We start from the raw sequence: 21389 nt of genomic DNA, 5'->3' as shown, positions 1-21389 counted from the left end.
ACCCACTGAGCCACCCAGGCGCCCCCCATATATTTTTTTTAAAAACCACCTCTGTTGATTTTGATCAGATTGCTCTGGATAGCAGCCTCAAATAGAAGTGTGCGTTCTTGAGGCATACTTATAAATGTAGATTCCTAGGTCCCAATGCCAGAGAGTCAGATCCTGTTAAGAAACCAGAATTAAGACCCAAGAAGCAATCAAAACACTTAAAGGCTATAAACATATCATAAGCAGTTAATAGATACTGTTTGATTCAATTGCCCGGTGTGGTGGGAATTCCATGTGTGCTAGAGACATTCTAAACTTCATGGAAGAGGTGGGGCCTTAGGCTTGGTAGGGGGAAGGGATTTAGACACAGGCCAGGAAGAGCAGGGGAAGGCATTTATGCACTGAAGTGTGGGAAGAGCAGAGGCGGGCGGATGTGCAGAGGCACACATGGGCCGGGTGGAGGTGGAACTGAGAGATGAGCATGACTGTACAGAACACAGAGATTCGTGTTGTTTGTTCTTACCCTGTGTTGTTCAGACAGGAGCTGGAGTGCTGTGTAATCAATGGCACCTTATGGATGTGTGGGCTCCTCTGAGACATCCCTTCATTCCTGATCAGTAGCCATGAGTGGCTGATAGAATTGACTTGAAGGGTGCCTTCCTTCCTCCTTTTGGTTCCATTTGGGTTCCTCCTCAGGGTCGAACTTGGCTTGAGAAGATCATCTCTCATAGAAGGGATTGAACTCCAAACATACTCTTGTCATTTTTTTTGATTTTCAACAAACATCAGTATCAGAGGGAACTGAAATAGTAGTGTATTAAGTGTTTTATTCAGTCAGGTCATTGTGCTGGGCTCTGGTTCCACCCTGTGTGGCCTAGAGGAGCCCCCATTCTACCTGGAGAAAGAGAATTACAATTGCAGTGATGAGTTGTTACCCAGGAAGCCAGGTCAAGTATAAAGGATGACCAGCTAATCCAGCTCAGAGGCATTGGGTTCTGGAAAAGCTTTATACAGGAAGCACATCTGAGCAGAATCTTGGAGATTGAGTAGGAGTTAACCAGGTGAGGAGAGGAGGTGCTCCAGGAAATGAGAATGCATTGGCAAAATCACATCTGTGGGAAAGAACAAAGCATGATCGGAGTTGTAAAGAGTTTGGTCAGCAAGAGCTCAGGGTGCCTGGAAGAAGCTGAGGCCAGGAAGGTACACGCAGGGGGCAGATCTTGCTGTGTCTCACAGACCATGCTAAAGGGCTGGATTTTTGTGAAGGCAATAGGGAACTGTCAGAGGGTTTTAAGCAGTGTTATTTTATGTTCACTGTGGCTGGAGTATGAATGACGGATTAAAGAGGGCAAAGCCAGAGTCAGGCAAGAGATGCTTGAAGGTGAGAATGGAGAGAAAAGGACAGATGGGGAAAATTTAGAAGGCAGGTGCAAAAGGACTTGGTGGCTACTTGACATTTGGCAGAGGAGGGAGAAGTTCTGACAGGGAGCGATGCTGCTGCCATCCCCTGAGGTCTGGGTATGGGACGACGTTCAGTCTGCTGGGGACGATGATGACTTCGTTCATGTAGGGAGCCGATTGACTCTGAGGTGTTTGTGGGACATCCAAGTGGAGGTGTCTGGAGAGCCCGTGGATAGTGATCTCGAGGCAGGAAAGTAATGGGCCAGACATTGGTGTGAACGGGAAGAGATAATTTGTTGTACTAGGTTGGTTTCATCTCCAAAATATTTCTCAAAGCAACCACTACTTTCCACCTCCTCTGCAATCCCTTGGTTCAGGCTGCTATTATCTTTTAATTGGTTTGCCTACTTCTGTGTCAGTCTATTCTTACACAGATGGCAGAGTGATCTTTTAAAAACGAGATGGAATCTTATCATTTCCCTGCTTAACATCCATTGCCACTGACTTCCCATTGCCCTTAGAATAGATTCAAACTTCCTACCATGCTGTGAGGTCGTGCCTGATCTGGCGTGGCCTTCTTCCCTACCCCTACACATGTCTGGAGCCACTCTTCTCCCTCATTTGACCGTGCCTCTTCTAGGCCCAGGCTTTTCTTCAGCCTCATCCTACACCAGGTTCTTTCTCTTTCCTCTCCCTAGATCACCCTTCCCCCACGCCTGTCCTGCTTACCTCCTCACCTTTCAGATCTTACCTAGACAGCATTTTCTTCAGAGGAACCTTCTCCAGTCTCCTGAGCTGTGTTAGAGCCGTCCTGCATTTTTCTTTCCTAGCACTTATGTTTGTTATTAGTTACTCCGTGAACATATCTCCCATACAAGCTCCGTGAGGGCAGAACCCTTCCTGTGTTTGTTTGCCATCGTACCCCCAGTGCCAGACAGTCCTGAGCCCAGAGTAAGCACTCCAGGAAATACTGGTTAGGTTTGTTGAATGAATGAGGGTCCTAATCTCAATTTTTCTTTGCTGAAAAACTTGGAGTTTTTACGCTGTCACAGAATAGATATGATTCAAGCCTTACGATTTAAGTAGCTGATTTCCTCTACTGTGGGTAGTCCTATTACATTTCCAACTGTCATTAAATACCTTGCCTCTGGGAGGTTAGGGCATTACCACTGCAAGGCAGATCTTAAGGGTCTTTTTCCTCCCTTTTTCCCCCGTACTCATTATCGGACTGGTCACCATGGCCTGCCCCATGTTGAGTAGGACACGGATACAGGGCTGAGGGTTGAAACTGGGAAAACTGGACTTGTTGCCTTCAGCTGGGCCACCGTGCCCGAGTTTCGTCGCAGCCTTCTGCAACCCTGATATGGGAAGGGTCCCGACACATGCTGTTTTCATTGCAGCCGTGGGAAAGTCCACCTTTGTGAAGTTACTCACGAAAACTTACCCCGAGTGGCACATAGCTCCAGAGCCTGTAGCGACATGGCAGAGTGTCCAGGCTGCTGGCACCCAAAAAGTAAGTTTTCAGTTGTGGTGGGTAGTTGGCCGGCAGGGGTGAATAAACTCATTGTAATAATCTCATTTGCTCAAAGTAGGTGAAACAGCCCAGTTTGAGTCCCTTTTTTTAAAAATCATTTCATTCCAGAAAGCAGACCACATGTGCCAGAGAGAATATGACTTGTTTTGAATATGTGTAGTTTTGATTTTTGTGGTTTTTACATGTCTACATAAGTGACTGCCTCTGTTCTTTGTGGTTTCCCAAAGTATGTCCAGCTGTCCTGGCTTTGTCATTCCTACCCTTGAGTGTATTACTGAAGCTGACCTTCAGGATTAAGAGCTAATTATAGTGATTTTTTAACTTATTTATGAAGTGTTAGAAATTGGAAGGGCCATCTTGTCACAGTCTGAGTCAGTGCAGAAATACTAGCTAACACTTATAAAGCATGAACTTTGCCACATGCTGTGCCAAGCGGTGCACATTTCACTTCTGCCCCGTGGCACAGGACCTAGTGTCGGGCCTGCTACTTTGGGAGGAGCCATGGCATTGGTTTCAACACCAGCCATATCCACATGAGTAGGGAAGGACCAGTCTGGACGTGAACCTTAGGGGTAGCTGCAGGAATTATTTCCCTACGCTCCTCCCACAGCCTCCAAGAACATTTCACTGAGTAGCTCATTCTGGTTTTTAACAAAACTCTAATTGTTAGAGAGTTCTTGTACGACCCACTTTGCATCCCTGTGATGCTGAGTCATTGGTTCAAGTTCTGCTTCTTGAGTTTCTAACTTCTCTACATGACAACCCTTCATATAGTTGAAGGTAGTTCATGATTTGTTTGCTCTTTCTCCTCGTGTCTTCTTTCAGACCAAACACCATTTCCCCCCAGACTGGTCCTCATTCTGAAGTCAGTTTGTCTAGGCGATAAGCTCCAGTTGGTTAGTTTTGCACTTAGACTAAGAGTGGTGCTCTGAATGGTAGAGAATATCATAGAACTTGTTCTCAGTGGCATTTTTCTGTTATTCCAGCTCAACATTGTGTTACCTCTTTTGGCAGGCACATCATGCTTGTTGTGGACCTATGTTTTTTTAAATTGTCTCTGTTTGTGTATGTATGTGTTTGTGAAGTTAATTTTCCATTTAGAAAATAAATTACATATCTTTCTCTAAGGATGTCACAGGTCACCTGTTGTGGGGATTTGAAAATATGTCCACAAATTGTTTGTTGAACTTTCCTTTTAGAGGTAGACCCTAATTCTGTCCTTGAGTGTGAGCTGGATTTAACGCCTTGCTTCTGATGAAGAAAATGTAGCAGGAATAACAGTGGGACTTGCTAGGATAGGCCAAAAGAGACATTGTATCTTCTACCTCTTTCTGTCTTGATCACTTTTGGCTCTGGGGATGCTAGCTGCCATGTCATGAAGCATCCTTGTCTATGAAGAGTCCCATGAAGCAAGAGATTGAGTCCTCCTGCCAACAGCAGTGTGAGTGAGTCTTCTTGGAAGTGGATCTTTTGTCCCCAGTCAAGTCTTCAGATGATTGGCCTCAGCCAACATCCCCACTGCAACTTCGTGAAAAACCCTGAGGCAGAACCAGCCAGCTAAGCTGTGTCCTGATTCCTCACCCATAGAAACTGAGATAATGAACCCAAGCCACCAAACTTGGGTACAATTTGTTATGCAACAGTAGATACCTAATATTCACGTAGTTCCGATATTCAGAGGTAAAGAGTTTAACGTTTTTGTTCTTTTAGATTTCTTTCTACTTAGGAGAAAATATATATATTTACTTACACCTATATGAATATATAAAACATATATACTTTTTTTAAACAAAAATTGTAATTGTTACCTGCATGGCCTTTGATATACAAGATCTAACTTCCATAGTAATTTTAATGATTGCAATGTATTGCATAATATGATTCTTTAATTAATGTAATTGATATATTTAATTTAATTAATATATAATAATGTTATATGTTATATGTAGCAATTTCTTCCTGTTAGAAACAATGTTACAATGATGACTATCCTTGTAGCTACATCTTTTTTCTTGTTAAGAGCTAAATTTTGTGTCCTTTTATATTTTAAGAAAATCTATGGTTGGAATTTTAATGTCCAAATATTACACATCTTGTTGATTGTTGACACCTGCTGTAGTTTACATAGTTTTCCTTCAGAAAAGTTGTGCCACTTTCCCCGTACTTTTGGCAACACTGGGTATTGCTCTTTTTCATTGTTGCTAGCATGAGGGGCAAGAAAGCCGTTATTTTGTTTTACATTTCTTTGATTACCAATGGATTCAACACCTTTTTTATACTTATCAGCCATTTATTAGTATTCTTTAGTGAATTGCCTATTCAGACCTCTTGCTCTCCCCCCAGCCCCGCAGATCTTCAAATTTTTGTAATGGCTTTATAAAAACTCATTGTATGTTAAGTATCTTAACTCTTTGTCACATATTGCTGGTCCTTTCCCCAGTTTGTCACTTTTCTTTTATCTCTATATATGATGTATTTTGCAGTATAATACATTTAAGTTTTTATGTAGTCAAATCTGTCTTTTTCTTCATAATTACTGCCTTTGATGTCTTAGAAAGACTCACAATCCAAAATTATAAAAGCATGTGCCTGCATTTCTTTCTCATGCTTTTATGGTTTTATTTTGCTCTTTATGTGACTTTAAAAGTTATAGGAGGCTGATTTTTCCCAAGTCATTATTTTCATTTTGTAGTAGTATTCTTGTTTTATTTTATTCCTGAGTGATTATTTAATTCTTATTATGGTGACTGGGATCTGTTTTCCCATCATCTTTTTCAAACTGGTTATTATTGTTTTAAAGAAAAGCAGTTAATTGTTTGGGAAAGCAGTTAATTGTGTTTGTCTTGTAATATTATTGTTTTGTTTTGTTTTGTTTTGCTTTATTTGCTTGAGGTTTCAGAAAATTATAGTTTTCCCTAAATACTTATCATTTGTAAGAGTTTTCCAATAGCCATACTTCACTTCTATTTTCTTGTTTTCTTTTATTGGATAGAAGTTCCAGAGCAATACTAACTATAATGGCACTGATGGTAGTCAGCCTTAACTTGTTCTTTTTTTTTTTTTTAAGATTTTTTTTTTTTTTTTTTTGACAGAGAGAGATCACAAGTAGACAGAGAGGCAGGCAGAGAGAGAGAGAGAGAGAGAGGGAGAGGGAAGCAGGCTCCCTGCTGAGCAGAGAGCCCGATGCGGGACTCGATCTCAGGACCCTGAGATCATGACCTGAGCTGAAGGCAGCGGCTTAACCCACTGAGCCACCCAGGCTCCCGAACTTGTTCTATCTTTAATGAAACTACCTCTAATGTATCAATATTAAGTTTTGTGATTGTTAGTCGTTTCAGTAGATCATGTGGAGGAAGTACCCTTATAATTATTAGGACAGGAACTATTTTCCTCAGGATCAGATATTGAATTTTCATCAAAAGCCTTTTTAGTATCTAGTGAGATAACCACAGGGTTTTTCCTTTTTTAATCTCTTAGTAGATTTGATAATGGTGCCATCTGTACATTCTAGAATGAACGAACCCTTTTGATCATGATACATTAGCCCATTAATTTGCTAATAGATTGTTTGAAATTTTGCATGTATATTTATATATTTAATTGGTATTACTATTTTTTGACAGGTTTTACCATTGGGGTTATAAAATGAATTGGAAAGTTTTATACTGTTTTAGTGTAGGAATTATTTATTCTTTGAAGGAGGGATAGAAATTTTTTTTTAAATAGTATGGATTCACTGCTCTTTGGGTGGAATAGTAAATGGACAGCTGTTTCTTCCTCAGCTATTCAGGGTTTGCGGGTTTTATTTTGTTTTTTATCCTCTTGAATCAATTTTGATAACCCTTGTTTTCTTAGAAAATTTCCCTTCTGTTGAGATTTTCAAATTTAATAGTATAAAAGTAGTACCTATATTTTTTTATGCTTCAATCCAGAATGACTGTGTTTTTTGTCTAATGTTACTTGTTTGTGTTAATATTTGGGGAGGGCTAGATTTGATAGATGATTGTCTCTTTTCTTTTTAAAAGACCCAGTTAATGGGTTTTATTAATTTTGTGGAGACTTGCATTCTAATTCATTAATTTTGGACTTTAAATTTACTCATTTCTTTCTAAGAACTTCTGTGTATTTTTAAAGTTAAATGATTAGTTTGTGTACTTTTCTTTTTTTCTTTCCTTAATAATAAAAGCATTTGCAGCTGAAAATTTTCTTCATGGAATAAGCTTTGGCCTTGTCTTGTAGAGTTTGACATATAAGATTTCAGTTTGACGTACAAGAAATACCAAATCTGTAATTGTCGTTTTTGATTTGTTTTGTAGTTTTTTTTTTTTAAAGATTTTATTTATTTATTTATTTGACAGAGAGAGAGAGAGAGAGATCACAAGTAGACAGAGAGGCAGGCAGAGAGAGAGGAGGAAGCAGGCTCCCTGCTGAGCAGAGAGCCCGACGTGGGCCTCGATCCCAGGACCGTGAGATCATGACCTGAGCTGAAGGCAGAGGCTTAACCCACTGAGCCACCCAGGCGCCCTGTTTTGTAGTTTTTTATTTATCCTTTGCCCTAGAATTATTTTTAAAGTATTTTACATTTTCTGGGTAGATTTTGTATAGATTTTTTTACTCAAGTTTATTTTGTTATGGTTAGACAACATGGCTTTTGCAGTTTCTAATTGGGGGAACTTACTGAGGTCTTCTTCATGGCTTATGTATGATTGAATTTTATATATGATCAATTTTGGTAAATGTGCCATGAACTTTTGAGAAGAATATGTACTATCTCTAAGGTATGGAGTTTGATGTGACATATATTATAAATTCTAAGATGCCATTGATTCTAAGACACATAATCAATTTAATAATACTTCTACGGAATAATTAAAATGTCTGTTAAAGTTTAACTTAAGGGGCATCTGGGTGGCTCAGTCATTGGGCGCCTGCCTTCGGCTTAGGTCATGATCCCAGGGTCCTGGGTTCAAGCCCTGCATCAGGTTCCCTGCTTGGTGGGAAGCCTGCTTCTTCTTCTTCTTCCATTCCCTCTGCTTTTGTTCCCTTTCCAGCTGTGTTTCTCTCTGTCAAATAAATAAAACCTTAAAAAAAAAAAAGTTTAATTTAAACATTGTAAGATGTACATCAATTTCAGGTATGTGAAAAATAATAATGACTTAATAATAACAATTTAAAATAAGCTCTCATTTTGGGGGTCTACTTTTTATCTTAAATTCTGAGAAAAGTGTGGTAAGGTTTGTGCTTTTATTTTGTCCATTTCTTCTTGTATTTTTAATTGGCTCTGCCCTTACATTTCTATATTTCAGGACTTTATTATTGCATGCAAAAAGGTTTGCAACTCCTTTGTGTAGTCTTTTTTGGTTTATTAGTATAAAAAAAAACCCCTCTTGTAGCATTTAAGGCTTTTTCAAAATAGCATTTTGCCACATCTGCTTTCTTTTTATTTGGATCTGTTTGGTGGATTTTGCTGCCCTTTGTCCTTAAGTAATACATGTCATCTTGTTTTAGGTATTTTTCTCATGGGATTTTTAGTTTTTACCCAGTGTTAGGGTTTGCCTTTCCTGGAAATTTTTCTCTTTTATTATAATTATGCTTAACTTATTTCTGTCACCTTATTTTGTGCTTTCATCTCCTTCTTTTTTCCTTTTTGCTATATTTAATATTTTCTTTCATTTTTCTCCCCTTTATTCATATGAGAAACTTACTGTTTTTATCCTAACGGGGAAACATGTAAATTAAAAATGCACGTGTGTAGACCTATCTTTCAATGTTAATGGAGTGTCTGTTACAGAGAAAAGAAGCCAAAACAGAATTCTGTTACTTTTTTATTACCTTCTTTGCCAGGTATATTGAAATTATCTGAAATTTTGTAGATCCAGAATGTTTTTACTTTGTGAAATTTCTCAACAATAGAAATGTGGCATTCAATTTCACAGCCACATAAGTAATGGTTTCTCAGTTACACCCATACCTACACTTAACTCTGTTCTACTGGTTGATCACTGACCACTGTTTTCCCCTTACCACATCTTCCCATTTCTTAATTTTTTCAGTTGGTTGAAGTATATTTTAGAGAATTTTTTCAAAAAGGGCATGTGGGTGGTATAATTTGAGTGATTACTTGTCTAAAAAAGTCTTCCTTTTGCTCTGGAATGTAAAAGGTAGTTTCTGTTGTAGGGAAGCATTATATATTTCTGATCTCTCTTTTTTTTTTTTTTAATAATTCATGTGATTTCCCCAGCATTAGGTTTTTGTTTTGTTTTTATGAATTATCAGTATTTTGGCAGGATACGTCCAGTTTGGGTTTCTTGTGTGCACATGTGTGTGTTTATGAAAGCTGTATATGTAATCTTTTCTGGTACTCTGAATTTTTCTGGTGGAAAGTCTCGTGTCTCAGAGATTTTCTTTAATTTTTTTCTTTTGTTTTAGCTTTTCTATCAGATCAATTCTTTCTTACTATAACTTCTAGTTTTAAACTTTTTCTTGAATACCTAGAGATACTACATGGTTCTGTCAGTGATTCTCAGTGATGATGAAATTTGATGAGAAGGAGACACACCCCTCATGAGTAATGGTCTTCCTGTGCTCATCTCTTGTTGGGGATGGCATTTCTCCTCTCTGTATTGGACTCTTGTCTAATGAGAAGGAAAATTGTTTCCTTAAGTAGCTTTGTCTGAGCTACGGGTACTGTTGAGTTGTGGGTCATTTTAGCTCTTGTTTGAAAGTTGTTTGATATAAAATTATATTAATTACTGTGAGGTGGAACACAAGTGACATTACATCTTGATATATCTTTCCAGAGGAAAAAAAAGAAAGGCAAAAAATACCCTAGCATGATACTACAGTGTACATTGGATTGCCTCCTTCTAACCTGTATGTCTTCATTTGTGTCATAATTTACTGGGTGGTTTTCCCTCTCTTAGTTTAAGGAACATTTCTTGAGCTGATGTTCTGTATGACATTGACTAAATTAGGTTTACTGCAGTATACAGTCTGCTAGTTACTGTCTTCATAGGGTGTTTTGTTTTGGCAGTTGCATTTTTTTCTCCTCTAAGAATGTTCTTTTCATATTATTTCTGTTTTTATGACAGCCTGTTCTTATCAATGTAGCAGTCTCTTGAATCTCATTGAGATTTTTCTGTTTTGTTTTGTTTTATTTCTGGCAACAGCTCTCTTAAGGGGCTGCTTGTCCTGAGCAGATGCATTGGTTTTCTCCCTTTGAATTGCTGAATATTACTATATCCAGTCATTGTCCCTCTCTCTGCTTATGTATTTGAAGGGATGTTTGCATTTGTTCTGTAGCTGAGATGGGTTCTTTCAGAAATTGTGTAGTCCCTGTACAGTTTTTGTTCCAGAACAGTCTCCCTTGGGTAGCCCAGAGGCCACTAGTACATCTGTACACATAGCCCCTCACTCTCTTCACTGGGCTTCCATGCAGTCTCTAACCATGCTGCACCCCACGGGCACTCTGCTATCTCTAGTGACGCCATCAGAGACTCACGTGGATTCAGATTTGTCCCCCTGCCTCTACTTCCAGCTCTTAACCACCAGTTATTTGTGAGACTGCAGGTCTGTGTTTGTGGGTTAGAAGATTGGAAGGGGGGAGAACATGCTGTGATCCATTCTGCTCTCCCTTCGTTGCTCCCAGTGAAGCCTTTCAAAGGGCTGGAATCCTTTTTCAGAATCTGTGGTTGATACTTAGCCAAACGGGACCACTTGTGGTTGTCTAACCTGTTCCCCCTCCTCTATCTTTTTTTCCACCCCAAAGGTGCTCTTAGTCCCCGTTTCTGCCTATGGAAATTCCATGTGTCATTACTTCCCAGCTTGTCTTTATATGGAGAAGCATTAGAATGAAATTAGAGGAAGCCAGGTTTGAGTCCCTGTTCTGCACTTACTCACCTTGAAACCTTGGACAAGTTACTTAACCTTTCTGAGTGGATTTGACCCTCTCAAGAAAATGAGCATGACAGCAGTGCCCTCTTCATGAAGCTGTTTTGAAGATTAAATGACATAACAGCACAAGTGAACATGGAAAATAAATCTTAGTTTTGTTTTCTCTACCCCTTACAGCCTTGAGCCTGTGTAGCGCCTCATCCTCGGGGGCCTTCGGTTAATGGAGATGAATGATTTCACTTTTGTGCTGGGTCAGTGGCAGAGTCCAGGGCTCCCAAGTATCTCACGCATGTTCCCACCTACATATGCTGAGGAAGTGGGTCTTCAAATGCTTTTCATAACGTCTCCAGAATGGAGGAGGAAGGTTGCGTTTGTTTTAATCCCTTCTGTGTGTGAGAGAGAAAATTCTGTTTGGTTGGTTAGTTGGATTTTCAAATAATCCGTTACTTTCTTATCTGGGTTGAAGTTTTGTAAAGAAGTAGCCACAGATGGAAGTTCAAAAGAGAGGCCACAGGGGTGCCTGGGTGGCTCAGTGGGTTAAAGCCTCTGCCTTCAGCTCGGGTCGTGATCCCAGGGTCCTGGGATCGGGCCCCGCATCGGGCTCTCTGCTCAGCGGGGAGCCTGCTTCCTCTCCCTCTGTCTGCCTCTCTGCCTATTTGTGATCTCTGTCTGTCAAATAAATAAATAAAATCTTTAAAAAAAAAAAAAAAAAGAGAGGCCACATAGTGTTATAATGGGAAGATTCGATTCCAAGTATCTTAGGTGGTTGTTGGTTAGCTCCTGGTCAGACAGACTCCACAAACCGGTCAGTGAATGTGCTAATTGTTTGGTGGTTCTTCCTCTGCTCTTCTCTGGTAGGTTGAAGGTGGCATGTCCTCTCCTCTCAAACTCTTGTTTTATTGGGTAGGAAATCTCTTCCTCGATTAAATAGCTTTGACTCAACTGGGGGATAGGATTATATCTTTAGGAGAAGGAAACTTTTGTTATTGCTTCCCTCACTGATTATTAGACCATGGTGGTGGGGAGAAAACACCATGAGGTATATAAACCTTCTAGGAAATTCTCCTCTTTTCTAATTTCCCTCTAGGCCTTCACTGCCCAGAGTCTTGGAAACTTGCTGGATATGATGTACCAGGAGCCAGCTCGATGGTCCTACACATTCCAGACGTTTTCTTTTATGAGCCGCCTGAAAGTACAGCTGGAGCCCTTTCCTGAGAAACTGTTACAAGCCAGGAAGGCGGTACAGATCTTTGAGAGGTCCGTGTACAGTGACAGGTAAGACCCTGAGCCCTTCACTGGTCACAAGCCCCATGCTCAGCGCTGCGTATCTTCTTGCTCCCCTGTGGTTATTGATAATTGTACTTTTTCATTGCCCATTTACTTCTGAAGATGCTAAGTTGGTTACCCATTTACTTCCAAATTAGACAAACTAGTTCTACTTCTTAGTGTTTCCATAAATCCTCCTAGAGGGAAAAAAAAGAAGGGTACACTCACTTGGAAGTGTCATATAAATTTTTTCTAACATTATCTCAAAACCAAGCAAGATACGTAGAACAAGTCCTGTGGGCTACATACTCCTTCTCTACCCTAAAAGAGAGTTTACTCTTTTTTTTTTTTTTTTTAAGATTTTATTTATTTGACAGACAGAGATCACAAGTAGGCAGAGAGGCAGGCAGAGAGAAGGAAGCCCTGATGCGGGGCTCAATCCCAGGACCCTGGGATCATGACCTGAGCTGAAGGCAGAGGCTTTAACCCACTGAGCCACCCAGGTGCCCCGAGAGTTTACTCTTTACAAAAGCTAAATATGTGAATTATAAGTAGTTGAGCTATAGATGTGGTTTCTTTTGTTGGGTACACAGTTGTTGGGTACACTGCTGCATGTTTTTCTCTCCTGTTTCCCAAGCCATGCCTCTTAGACTAGGAAGATGAATTACATATAACCGTCCTGGTTACCTGGAAACAATTCACCATGGGTTTTTTTGATTTAGCCCTTTAGTGAAGTAGGCATGTGAAAGACCCCTCAGAAAAAGAAATACTTCGTTGAGAAGTTACAAGATCTTAATGTTTTCTTGTAAAGGAAGAGATAAGAATTGATTTTGCTATAGGCAGCTGCACATTCTGGGTATTTTCTTCAGAGGGGGCATTTTTGAGATAGAAAGGACAATTCGTTATATATTCTAATTGTGATAGTAATTTAGACCTTTTGCCTTCTTTAAAAAATTCATTCATTCTTTCCTTTGCTCAGCACAGACTTACTAAATCCCCATATGTTCAGGCACTGGGCTAGACCCTGGGGCTGCAGCAGTGAGCAAGGCAGACCCACTCCCTGCCTTTAGGGCCACCATAGTGTAATGGGGACTCTGAGACAGCACACATGCTCACGTGTGTGATGTGTGTCCCAAAGGAGGAACACAAGTTGTTCAGGAGAAGGGATGGCTAGGAAGAAGAAATCTAAATCTTTTCTGTTGGAGTTAAACAATAGTGTGTGGTTTTAGAACGGGGACCCTGCTGCTTGGGTTCTGATGCTCCTTCTGTGCGGCGCCTGCCCGCAGACTGCAGTGGTTCCCTCCCCTGGTCCTGTGCACCCCAGAGGTCTTCCCCCCTCCGCCGGTCACCACTAGCTGTGGAGAAATAGAGAGGTGCTCATCCCCAAGAAAGAGGAGGGCCCCTCTTAAAGGGCTTCTTAACAGATACATCATTGCTCTTTGTGGGATTTTAACTTCTAAGTTGCCTGTGAAGAAGCTGAAACTATTTTTCAGAAATTGAGTTATAGACGTCATCTTTCTGTGTTGCCTTCAGCTAGACTATAGCTAAACCATCCCAGACTGAGAAAGTTGACTTAGGGAGCCCCTAGGTTAATTTCTTCACAGCCCAGCAAAGAAGTAGGTATAATAGCAAAGATGTTCGACTCCTCTGCGCCTAGTCACTCCTCCAGGCACCTCGTGAGTGCTCCCTGCAGTCGTCACCACAGTGCTGTGAGTCAGGTTCTCCCATCATCTCTTTGTACAGAGGAAGAAATGGCCTGAGGGAGTTTGAGGACTTGCCCACGGCAACCCAGTTTGTGAATTTTGTGGGCCAGGCTCACACTCGGGACTGTGACACTGCTGCCCATTCTCTTCCTCGCAACACTTGCAGCCTTGTGGTGTATACTTTTCTGGACCATTCGTGTACAAGGATTCTGAATTTCATTTTCCCAGAAGTGGCCAGTTGCTAAGCATTGCCTTAGAAACTAGTGTTCATTGTTTAGGATATAAATTGTGTTTTGTATCAAGATGCCTGAGGTTTGAAAGCAGAATTGACCCTTGTGAAGCAATGGTTTCTTCTTAGCTCTGATTTCCTATTTACCAGATGCTCCTTTAGTTGTGGAAGTAAGCAAGGGGCAAGCTCATTTGATTTTTAGATTTAGCTTTCTTGTACCTGGACTAGAAGCTCAGTAGCAGAGGAAGCAAGTAAGGGCTCCTGTGTGCTTTGGGGAGGGTCTGCTTTCTGGGGAACACTGCTGTGAAGAGGAAATGCCTCCCCAGCTCTTAGGGGACACCACTTCCCTACATTGCCTTCTGCACTTATTATCCACACGAGAGGATGGCTCAGCTGCCTGGAGGCTCAGAAGGCCTCATAAGCCCTAGATGCTTTGTTGGTTTGGGGGCTGGCTGCAATGATGAAGAAACCTCAGAAGTGTGAGTTTGCGTGCACCGTAGCTGCATGTCCTGCGTGGCCTCCAGCAGGGAGAATCGCTGGCAACCGCTGGTCGTCTTTTCCACTGCTCCTGTTCCTCCAGTGGATTAATCCAGTTGGAGAGCTGTGGTTTGGGCTTCTAAAGTCGACATGCTATTTCCCATCTTACTGCTGAACAAGGAAGGAGATACAGGCTAAGAATTCAGATTTCTTAAAGATTGAGCCAGAAAGGTTAAATGGCTTGCACAGTCATGGAACAAGTTGGTTATTGATTTTTCTGCTTCTCTCCCTTTTACCTTTCATTCCCTTAACCATTCTGATCACCTCCCCTGATCCCACCTGTATTTCCAACCAGGTATATCTTTGCGAAGAATCTTTTTGAAAATGGTTCCCTCAGTGACATCGAATGGCATATCTATCAAGATTGGCATTCTTTTCTCCTGCAGGAGTTTGCTGGCCAGCTGAGATTACATGGCTTCATCTACCTCCAGGCTACTCCCCAGGTAATGTGGAATGTCTCAGTGCTGTAGGAAACCTAAGAGATGATACTCTCCAACACCCAATTTTCTGGTTGGAGAAATTGGAGCAGATATTATGTGGAGCATGGAGAGCAGCGGGGGTCACACCCTCCTGTTCTGGCATCGAGCACCCCATTTCCCACAGGCTTTCTGCAGCAGAGGGCTAAAGCAGTCGACTGACAGAAAGGGCCCTCTCAATGTAACAACAACGTAGAGAACATCGAGCATTGCCCTTCTTGGCCAGGGTTTGCACATTGGCTCCTCTGGCCAGGTCACCTGTAGCCAACTGTCTTGGCTTTCCCTGTCCTCCAGCTGGGTCCTTGGAGTCTGATGGTCTTGATGGTTGCCTGATATTAGCCTAATTTATAGTTGCCTTTTGAACCTTGAGGGTGTTGCTGGTAAGTCAGGGTGGACTACAGAAGTTACATTCTCTGACTTCTCTGACTTGGACCCTGGAGCCAGCCTCATACACTATAGGGTGATGTTGCAGGAGGAGCACCAAAGTCTCTGACTGGCAGTGACCATGGACAGCCCCGAGATACCTCTTCCCTGGAAGTGTCCTTGTCTGTCAGATTTAGTGGCTCAGGCTAGTGGTCTCTAAGGGCTCTTCTGGAGTGGGATTCTGAGTCAAGGCTGGAGGTATTTTTCGAGGGGTGTGTTGATCTCAGCTTTTGAGACATATGTAATGGGTGGTCACATGTCAGGTCAGGTGTACAGCATAATCTCAGGAGGAAAGCTCCTTCTGACCAGAGGCTACGCTTTCTAGAGACAAGACTGAGCCTTGTGGACGGAGCAGGCCAGAGAGTAGACTGAGCAGGGTCAAAAGGTAGTGGGGAGCCCAACACGTGGACTTGCAGGAGCGGAAGAGGAGAAGGCCAGCAAGAAAGGCTTCCTCACTTCTTTGTGCACTTGGAATGACTGTGAGAAGGAGACAGTGATGATGAGGCTGTGACTGATACATCTTTATGCAGAGACTAACCGAGGTCTTTGAGCTGGGGGAACCTGAGGGGGTTTGAGGGGTTCTTGCAACTTAAAGGTAGAAAAAGCAAAAAATGCTTTGACTGGATGGGGATTTTGATGCTCTTCCAGTGGTTTTAGAGCCAGAGACCCAGGAATGGTTCCCCAGAGCCAACCCGACCCCTTCTGTGAGATTCAGAGGTGACGGTATCCAAGGGAAGAACAGAACAGAAGTGAACCACATCTCTGTGTGAAAAGCCATGTAATTGCCCTGTACTCTAGTACAGAGCCCTGGGAAATACTGAGTTTAGAGCTTGTGAGATGGACCTAAGGAGGGCATTTCGCTCCTTTCTACCTGCTCTTCCCTAAGCTCTAAGAAGCAAGCAGACGGACATAAAAAAATCAGTCAAAAGAGAGATGTGGGCCTCAGGGTCCCCACCCAGCCCCGTGGAATCATGAAGAGAGTGCAGCCAGCTGGGCCTTGTTGGGGACTGTTGGCAGCGTGGAGACGGCATGTGGGGATGCCTGGCCCAAATGGCATGTGGGTTTGGGCCTGGGAAACACAGTGGCGAGACCCACCACCAGAGTCGCAGTCCAGTTACCGTCCCAGCAGTCCTTTCTCCTGGGTGGTTGGTGAAGGGGGCAGGTCAGCAGGAGGGTCCCCCCCCCTTGCCGTTCATAGCCCACTGCCTTTCTTAGTCATGTTCAGGTGTACCCTCCCCATGATGACTGATAGCAGACACAGGACTAGAGCACTGCTTGCACAGGACTTGTTAAAAAAGAATTTGTTGTAGCTGTACCAGTAAAACAAGCATTATGCCAAATGCTCAAAATAGGAGCTTACCTATTAATCATGCTCCTTGGAATTTACTCCATAAATACGCTCCCACACGGGCAAAGTGGCTCCTGTGCCAACCAGCCCTGTTTGTAATAGCGGGTCGTTGGACACAGCCCAGGTGGTCATCGGTAGGGGCTGATTGTATTATGCTCTGGCCCTGCGCTGGAAAGCTCCAAAGCTGTGAAAATGGGAAAACACCATACTAACATAACAGTCTCTAAGACATTGTTAGGTGAAGAAAAGCTGGCACAGAGAGTATGGTGGGACACCTTTTACAAGTATGATGTTTTTTTAAAAGGTGGGGGTAAGGTGTATACGCGTGGACTGTTTCTGCGCATACAGAAAGTTCCTGTCGGTTGCAGTGATGGACAGCTGGACCGCTAGAAGTCGGGCTGGAGGGCTGTGTGATGGGGAAGGGAGGCAAACAACGGGAAATGTTTTGAAGCCATCAGCAGTAAGAGTGGGGTGTGGGGACAGAGAGGGAAGAAAAAGCAGATTGATGGTGAAGGAAAGTAGAAAAGGAAAAGATGAAGGCAGGAGACAAAGGTGGATGGAGCTGGGGGACGGGATCAGAGCAAACCATGAATGAAGGCAGCAGGTATGTACTGAGCTCGGGCTCTGCCAGCCTGGCTAGCGCTCAGGCCTGAACAACACAGGCTGTGGTCCTCAGCCTCTGTGCCCCCTGTGCACGCCTCCCTCTGTCTCCTGCGGCAGTGGATGTGCCACTAAGATGCTGGGGAGCTGGTACCAGAGATAAAGGGGGAGCTCCTGCCGCCTCCGGGGAGTGCCTTTCTGACTGTTGGGGCCCGGTGGCTCGCTTTCTTGTCTGCACTGATGCCCTGAAGGTCCAGACCTCACAGTTTAGCGCTTGATTCACTGTTTTGCTTATTGTTTTATTATCTAACTAAATTTTTTTTTTAAGATTTGTTTATATGACTGAGAGGGATCACAAGGAGGCAGAGAGGTAGGCAGAGGGAGGGGGAAGCAGGCTCCCTGCTAAGCAGAGAGCCCAATGCGGGGCTCGATCCTAGGACCCTGAGATCATGACCCGAGCCGAAGGCAGAGGCTTAACCCACTGAGCCACCCAGGCGCCCTATCTAACTAAATTATAAAATCCCAAGGACAAGGACTTCATCTAAGTTGGGGATGATAATTGATTAGGGGAAAAGGCTGATGAGAAGGAGTAAGTGCTAAAAGTATTAACCTGTTAGATCTGTCCCCATTAATCAATCTGAGAAGCTGGACATAAGCTCATAAATGAAATTTGTTTACATGATTTTGTCTCCTTAGAGGAAAGGTGGGATGCACAGCACGGACTCTGCATCTTCGGGAATACCGTGCAGTTCATTTGGGCCTGAAGTTTACATTGGGAATAAAGTTTTTCAAGCATTCGAATGAGGGTGGTCCTAGCTCAGTGAGTCAATCCAGCTCTTCTTCCTAGGACAGATGACATTGAATGATAAAATGTTTGCCAGGTGGAGAGAGGAAGGGAAGCAATCAAGCAAAACAAACATTGGGAGCAGAAGTCTCAAGGTGGGAAAGAGCTTGGTCTGTCCCTCGGGTCCCGTCTGGCTTAGTCCAGAGAGGTACTAAGGAAGTTGAAGGTGAAGGAGTGGCCAGAATCCCGGATGGCTTTATGTAACAGGTAAAGGAGAAGATGACATTCTCTGAGCCAGTGTGTTTTAGACTTTTCTGCCAGCTGAAGGCAGAATGGAATGATGCCCACTCTGGAAAGCGGGAAGGAAGGAGAGTTAGTCTTAAGCCTCACTTTTTTTTTTTTTTTTTTTACTTCTTTATCTTTGACCTATACAAAGTTTGCCTTCTGCTCCAGAGTCAGTGAGTGACAGGTTAAGACATCTTTCAGATAACTTACCATTTTGTAACTGTGATGCTCCTCATACTTCCTTGAACCTGGGGCTTTATGGCTCTAGGCAGTAGGGAGCCTGGGAGGTGTTTGCAGCAAGGAGAGTTCTGCCTTCTCTTGTGTAACTATGGAAGGGCTGGTGGAGGCAGCTCACTGGGAGGAGAGAGCAGCAATGGCCAGGATCTTGACACACCTTAACCTTGGTGAGTCCTCACGGCATCCCCCAGGGTGAGTGGAGGGCAGGAAGGAAAGCCCATAAAGATTGCACCACTGGTACATGGTGAAGACAGGAAGTGAATCGTGGATTTTCTGACTTTAAGGCCTGTGCTAATCCCATGTACTTCACCGCCTCCAGAAAGCAGAGAGCCAGAGGACTCCTGCCATGGTCTAGGTGAGAGGTGATGCGGACCTGACGAAGGCAGAGGTGAGAGAGAAGAAAGGGGATTTAGTGACTTCCTGGATGGGATTGGGAGGAGGAAAAAGCAGGATAATTACAGCTCCCCAGGGTAGATGAAGTTTGCCATTAACCTGTGATCATAAGGAAACAAGAAATGTAGAAGCAAGGTCAGGGCTTATCATTCCCAGGTTGGATGTTGTCAGGAGTGGGTCCTAGAGCCCCCGAAGAGCACATCGTCACAGCCAGGATAACACGTGAGCTCAGCGTGGTCTGGGGGTTGTCTTGTAGGTTTGTTTGAAGAGACTCCACCAGAGGGCCAGGAAAGAGGAGAAGGGAGTTGAGCTGGCGTATCTGGAGCAGCTTCATGGTCAGCACGAAGCCTGGCTTGTTCACAAGACAACTGAGTAAGTGGAGAAGACATCACACACAGACACCTGCCTTCCTACAGCCAGGTGCTCAAACACAAGCTCAACCGGCAGCCCCCTGAGAAAGTTCAGGATAGACCAAGTGGTTAGAAATTGGAGAAGCTCAATATTAGCTATAATCTGTATATTTTAAGAGGCATTTTATTAGATTCTGTTTCTCCAGCTTTTTTGTTTTTTAACATTTCCCTAGATTGAACATTGTAATGATGGGGATAGAGTTGACACAGGGTGAAAAATTTGAGAGAAATTGTCCATTTTACTAAGCTGACAGTCCTAGTTTTGGACTTTCCTCCCTCCAGGCTTGGTATGTAGTCCACTTGAAATGTTTGGGGCTCTGACCTTCAGTATCCATCTCAAGACTAAAGAGAAGTTTTCAGCCTTCCTCTTTGTAGCCAACTTTATTAAATTCTTTTTTTTTTCTTTTTTAATTGTAATTTACATGCAGTTCTACTGAGAAGCCTTGTGACTTTAGGTCTGTTCTATGGATTATTAAGACATGGTGAGTATGTGAAGGGTCAGCTGTGTTTTTTCTTTTTCTTTTTTTTTTTATAGATTTTATTTATTTATTTCACAGACAGAGATCACAAGTAGGCACAGAGGCAGGCAGAAAGAGAGGAGGAAGCAGGCTCCCTGCTGAGCAGAAAGCCCAATGCGGGGCTCGATCCCAGGACCCTGAGATCATGACCTGAGCCGAAGGCAGAGGCTTTAACCCACTGAGCCACCCAGGTGCCCCAGCTTTCTTTTTTTCTGTTCATGCTTCTTACAGGCTCCACTTTGAGGCTCTGCTGAACATTCCAGTGCTGGTGTTGGATGTCAATGAAGATTTTTCTAAAGAAGTAACCAAACAAGAGGAACTCGTGAAAAAGGTGGAGGAGGACCTTAACTCCTGCTTCTAGTGATTTTCCTTTATTGCACTTTAATCTTTGCTTCAGACTTGGGCCTTGCGCTTTGTGCTTCAAATTGCATTTCACACTCTAAAGCCTATAGGGCCTTGTACAAGTCACAAATACAGTCCCTATTCTCTAAAGCATTTTGGGCTAATAATTGTTAAATAATAGACTTGCTCCCTAACTTCCTCCTCAAAGGTATTTTTGGACTGGGGAAATGCAATTTCTGGATTCTCTTTTCAGCTCAGCCACTTCCACTACATGACCCTGTGCATGTCCCATTTCTTCCCCTTTCCAATTTTTCCTAATTTATAACACCTCGTGGGTGTGGCCACGTACCAGTGTAGGTGGACTAATGTAGAGTCTGCTGAAAATGTGAAATTTAACTTTTGGTTTTTCTCTTTCCCACAGGTAAACACCTTTGTAAAGAATCTGTAACCAGTACTGGGATGTTCTGGCCATGACCTGGGCTCTCTGACTTTCTAAAGCTGGAAAAATCCTAAGTCCTGTACCTTGCCATCTCCTTTTACCCCTAGAGTCCTCTGACCCTCGGGTCCCTGGTTTGTGTTAGCCTTTGACTTTGCAATTCCCGTCTTTTATATCTCAAGGACTTCTAAAATAAAGTGGAAGTTTTGCTTCTTTTGCTAATCCGGTTGTTGGTTTCTCTCTGGGTCCCTACTCTGAATTCCCCTCTAGATGAGCCATTTTCACCTGAGGAGTCAGAGCTTTTCCTCTTGAATCCTTTGCCACCCAGACTTCCTTATGTCTGCTTATTCCCTCTGACATGCCCGGGCAGGGATTGTTCAAGCCCTACCCTGGGCATGAAAGGGAAGTACGGTGGCTCAGGAGAGGGTGGACACTCTGTGCGAGCCCCAGAGCTAGGGATGGAATCCAGACTCTAGGATGTTCCTTTCTCTCTTCCCCTCCAGCACTCTTGTTAGGGGGGCATGGGGCACTCAGACCTTTGTGCTAGAGCTGAAGTACATGGACCAAAGGGGAGAAAGAAAGGGAG

The 21389-nt window shown here is 43.0% G+C and overlaps 1 protein-coding gene across 6 annotated transcripts in view; it reads left to right on the top strand.

The window, feature by feature from the left end:
- The window catches only part of DGUOK (deoxyguanosine kinase), a 29343-nt gene extending 8318 nt beyond the window's left edge, over window positions 1–21025 (top strand). Inside the window, exons 2-8 of one of the 6 annotated variants that reach the window (XM_047746260.1) lie at window positions 2790–2902; window positions 11904–12091; window positions 14847–14994; window positions 18251–18337; window positions 19354–19469; window positions 20257–20356; window positions 20789–21025. In XM_047746260.1, coding sequence (XP_047602216.1) covers window positions 2790–2902; window positions 11904–12091; window positions 14847–14994; window positions 18251–18337; window positions 19354–19469; window positions 20257–20356; window positions 20789–20815 — 779 coding nt within the window. In that variant the 3' untranslated portion in view covers window positions 20816–21025. Of the gene's footprint in view, window positions 1–2705; window positions 2903–11903; window positions 12092–14846; window positions 14995–18250; window positions 18338–18988; window positions 19093–19353; window positions 19470–20256; window positions 20357–20788 lie in introns of those variants that run through there. The other 5 variants (XM_047746255.1, XM_047746256.1, XM_047746257.1 and 2 more) reach the window with 5 other exon arrangements.
- Window positions 21026–21389: the final 364 nt, after the last annotated feature.

Source organism: Lutra lutra, chromosome 9 (assembly GCF_902655055.1).
Source record: "Lutra lutra chromosome 9, mLutLut1.2, whole genome shotgun sequence".
Lineage (NCBI taxonomy): Eukaryota > Metazoa > Chordata > Mammalia > Carnivora > Mustelidae > Lutra > Lutra lutra.
The sequence above is the reverse complement of the archived record's forward strand: the minus strand, read 5'-3'. Positions and strand labels throughout refer to the sequence as shown.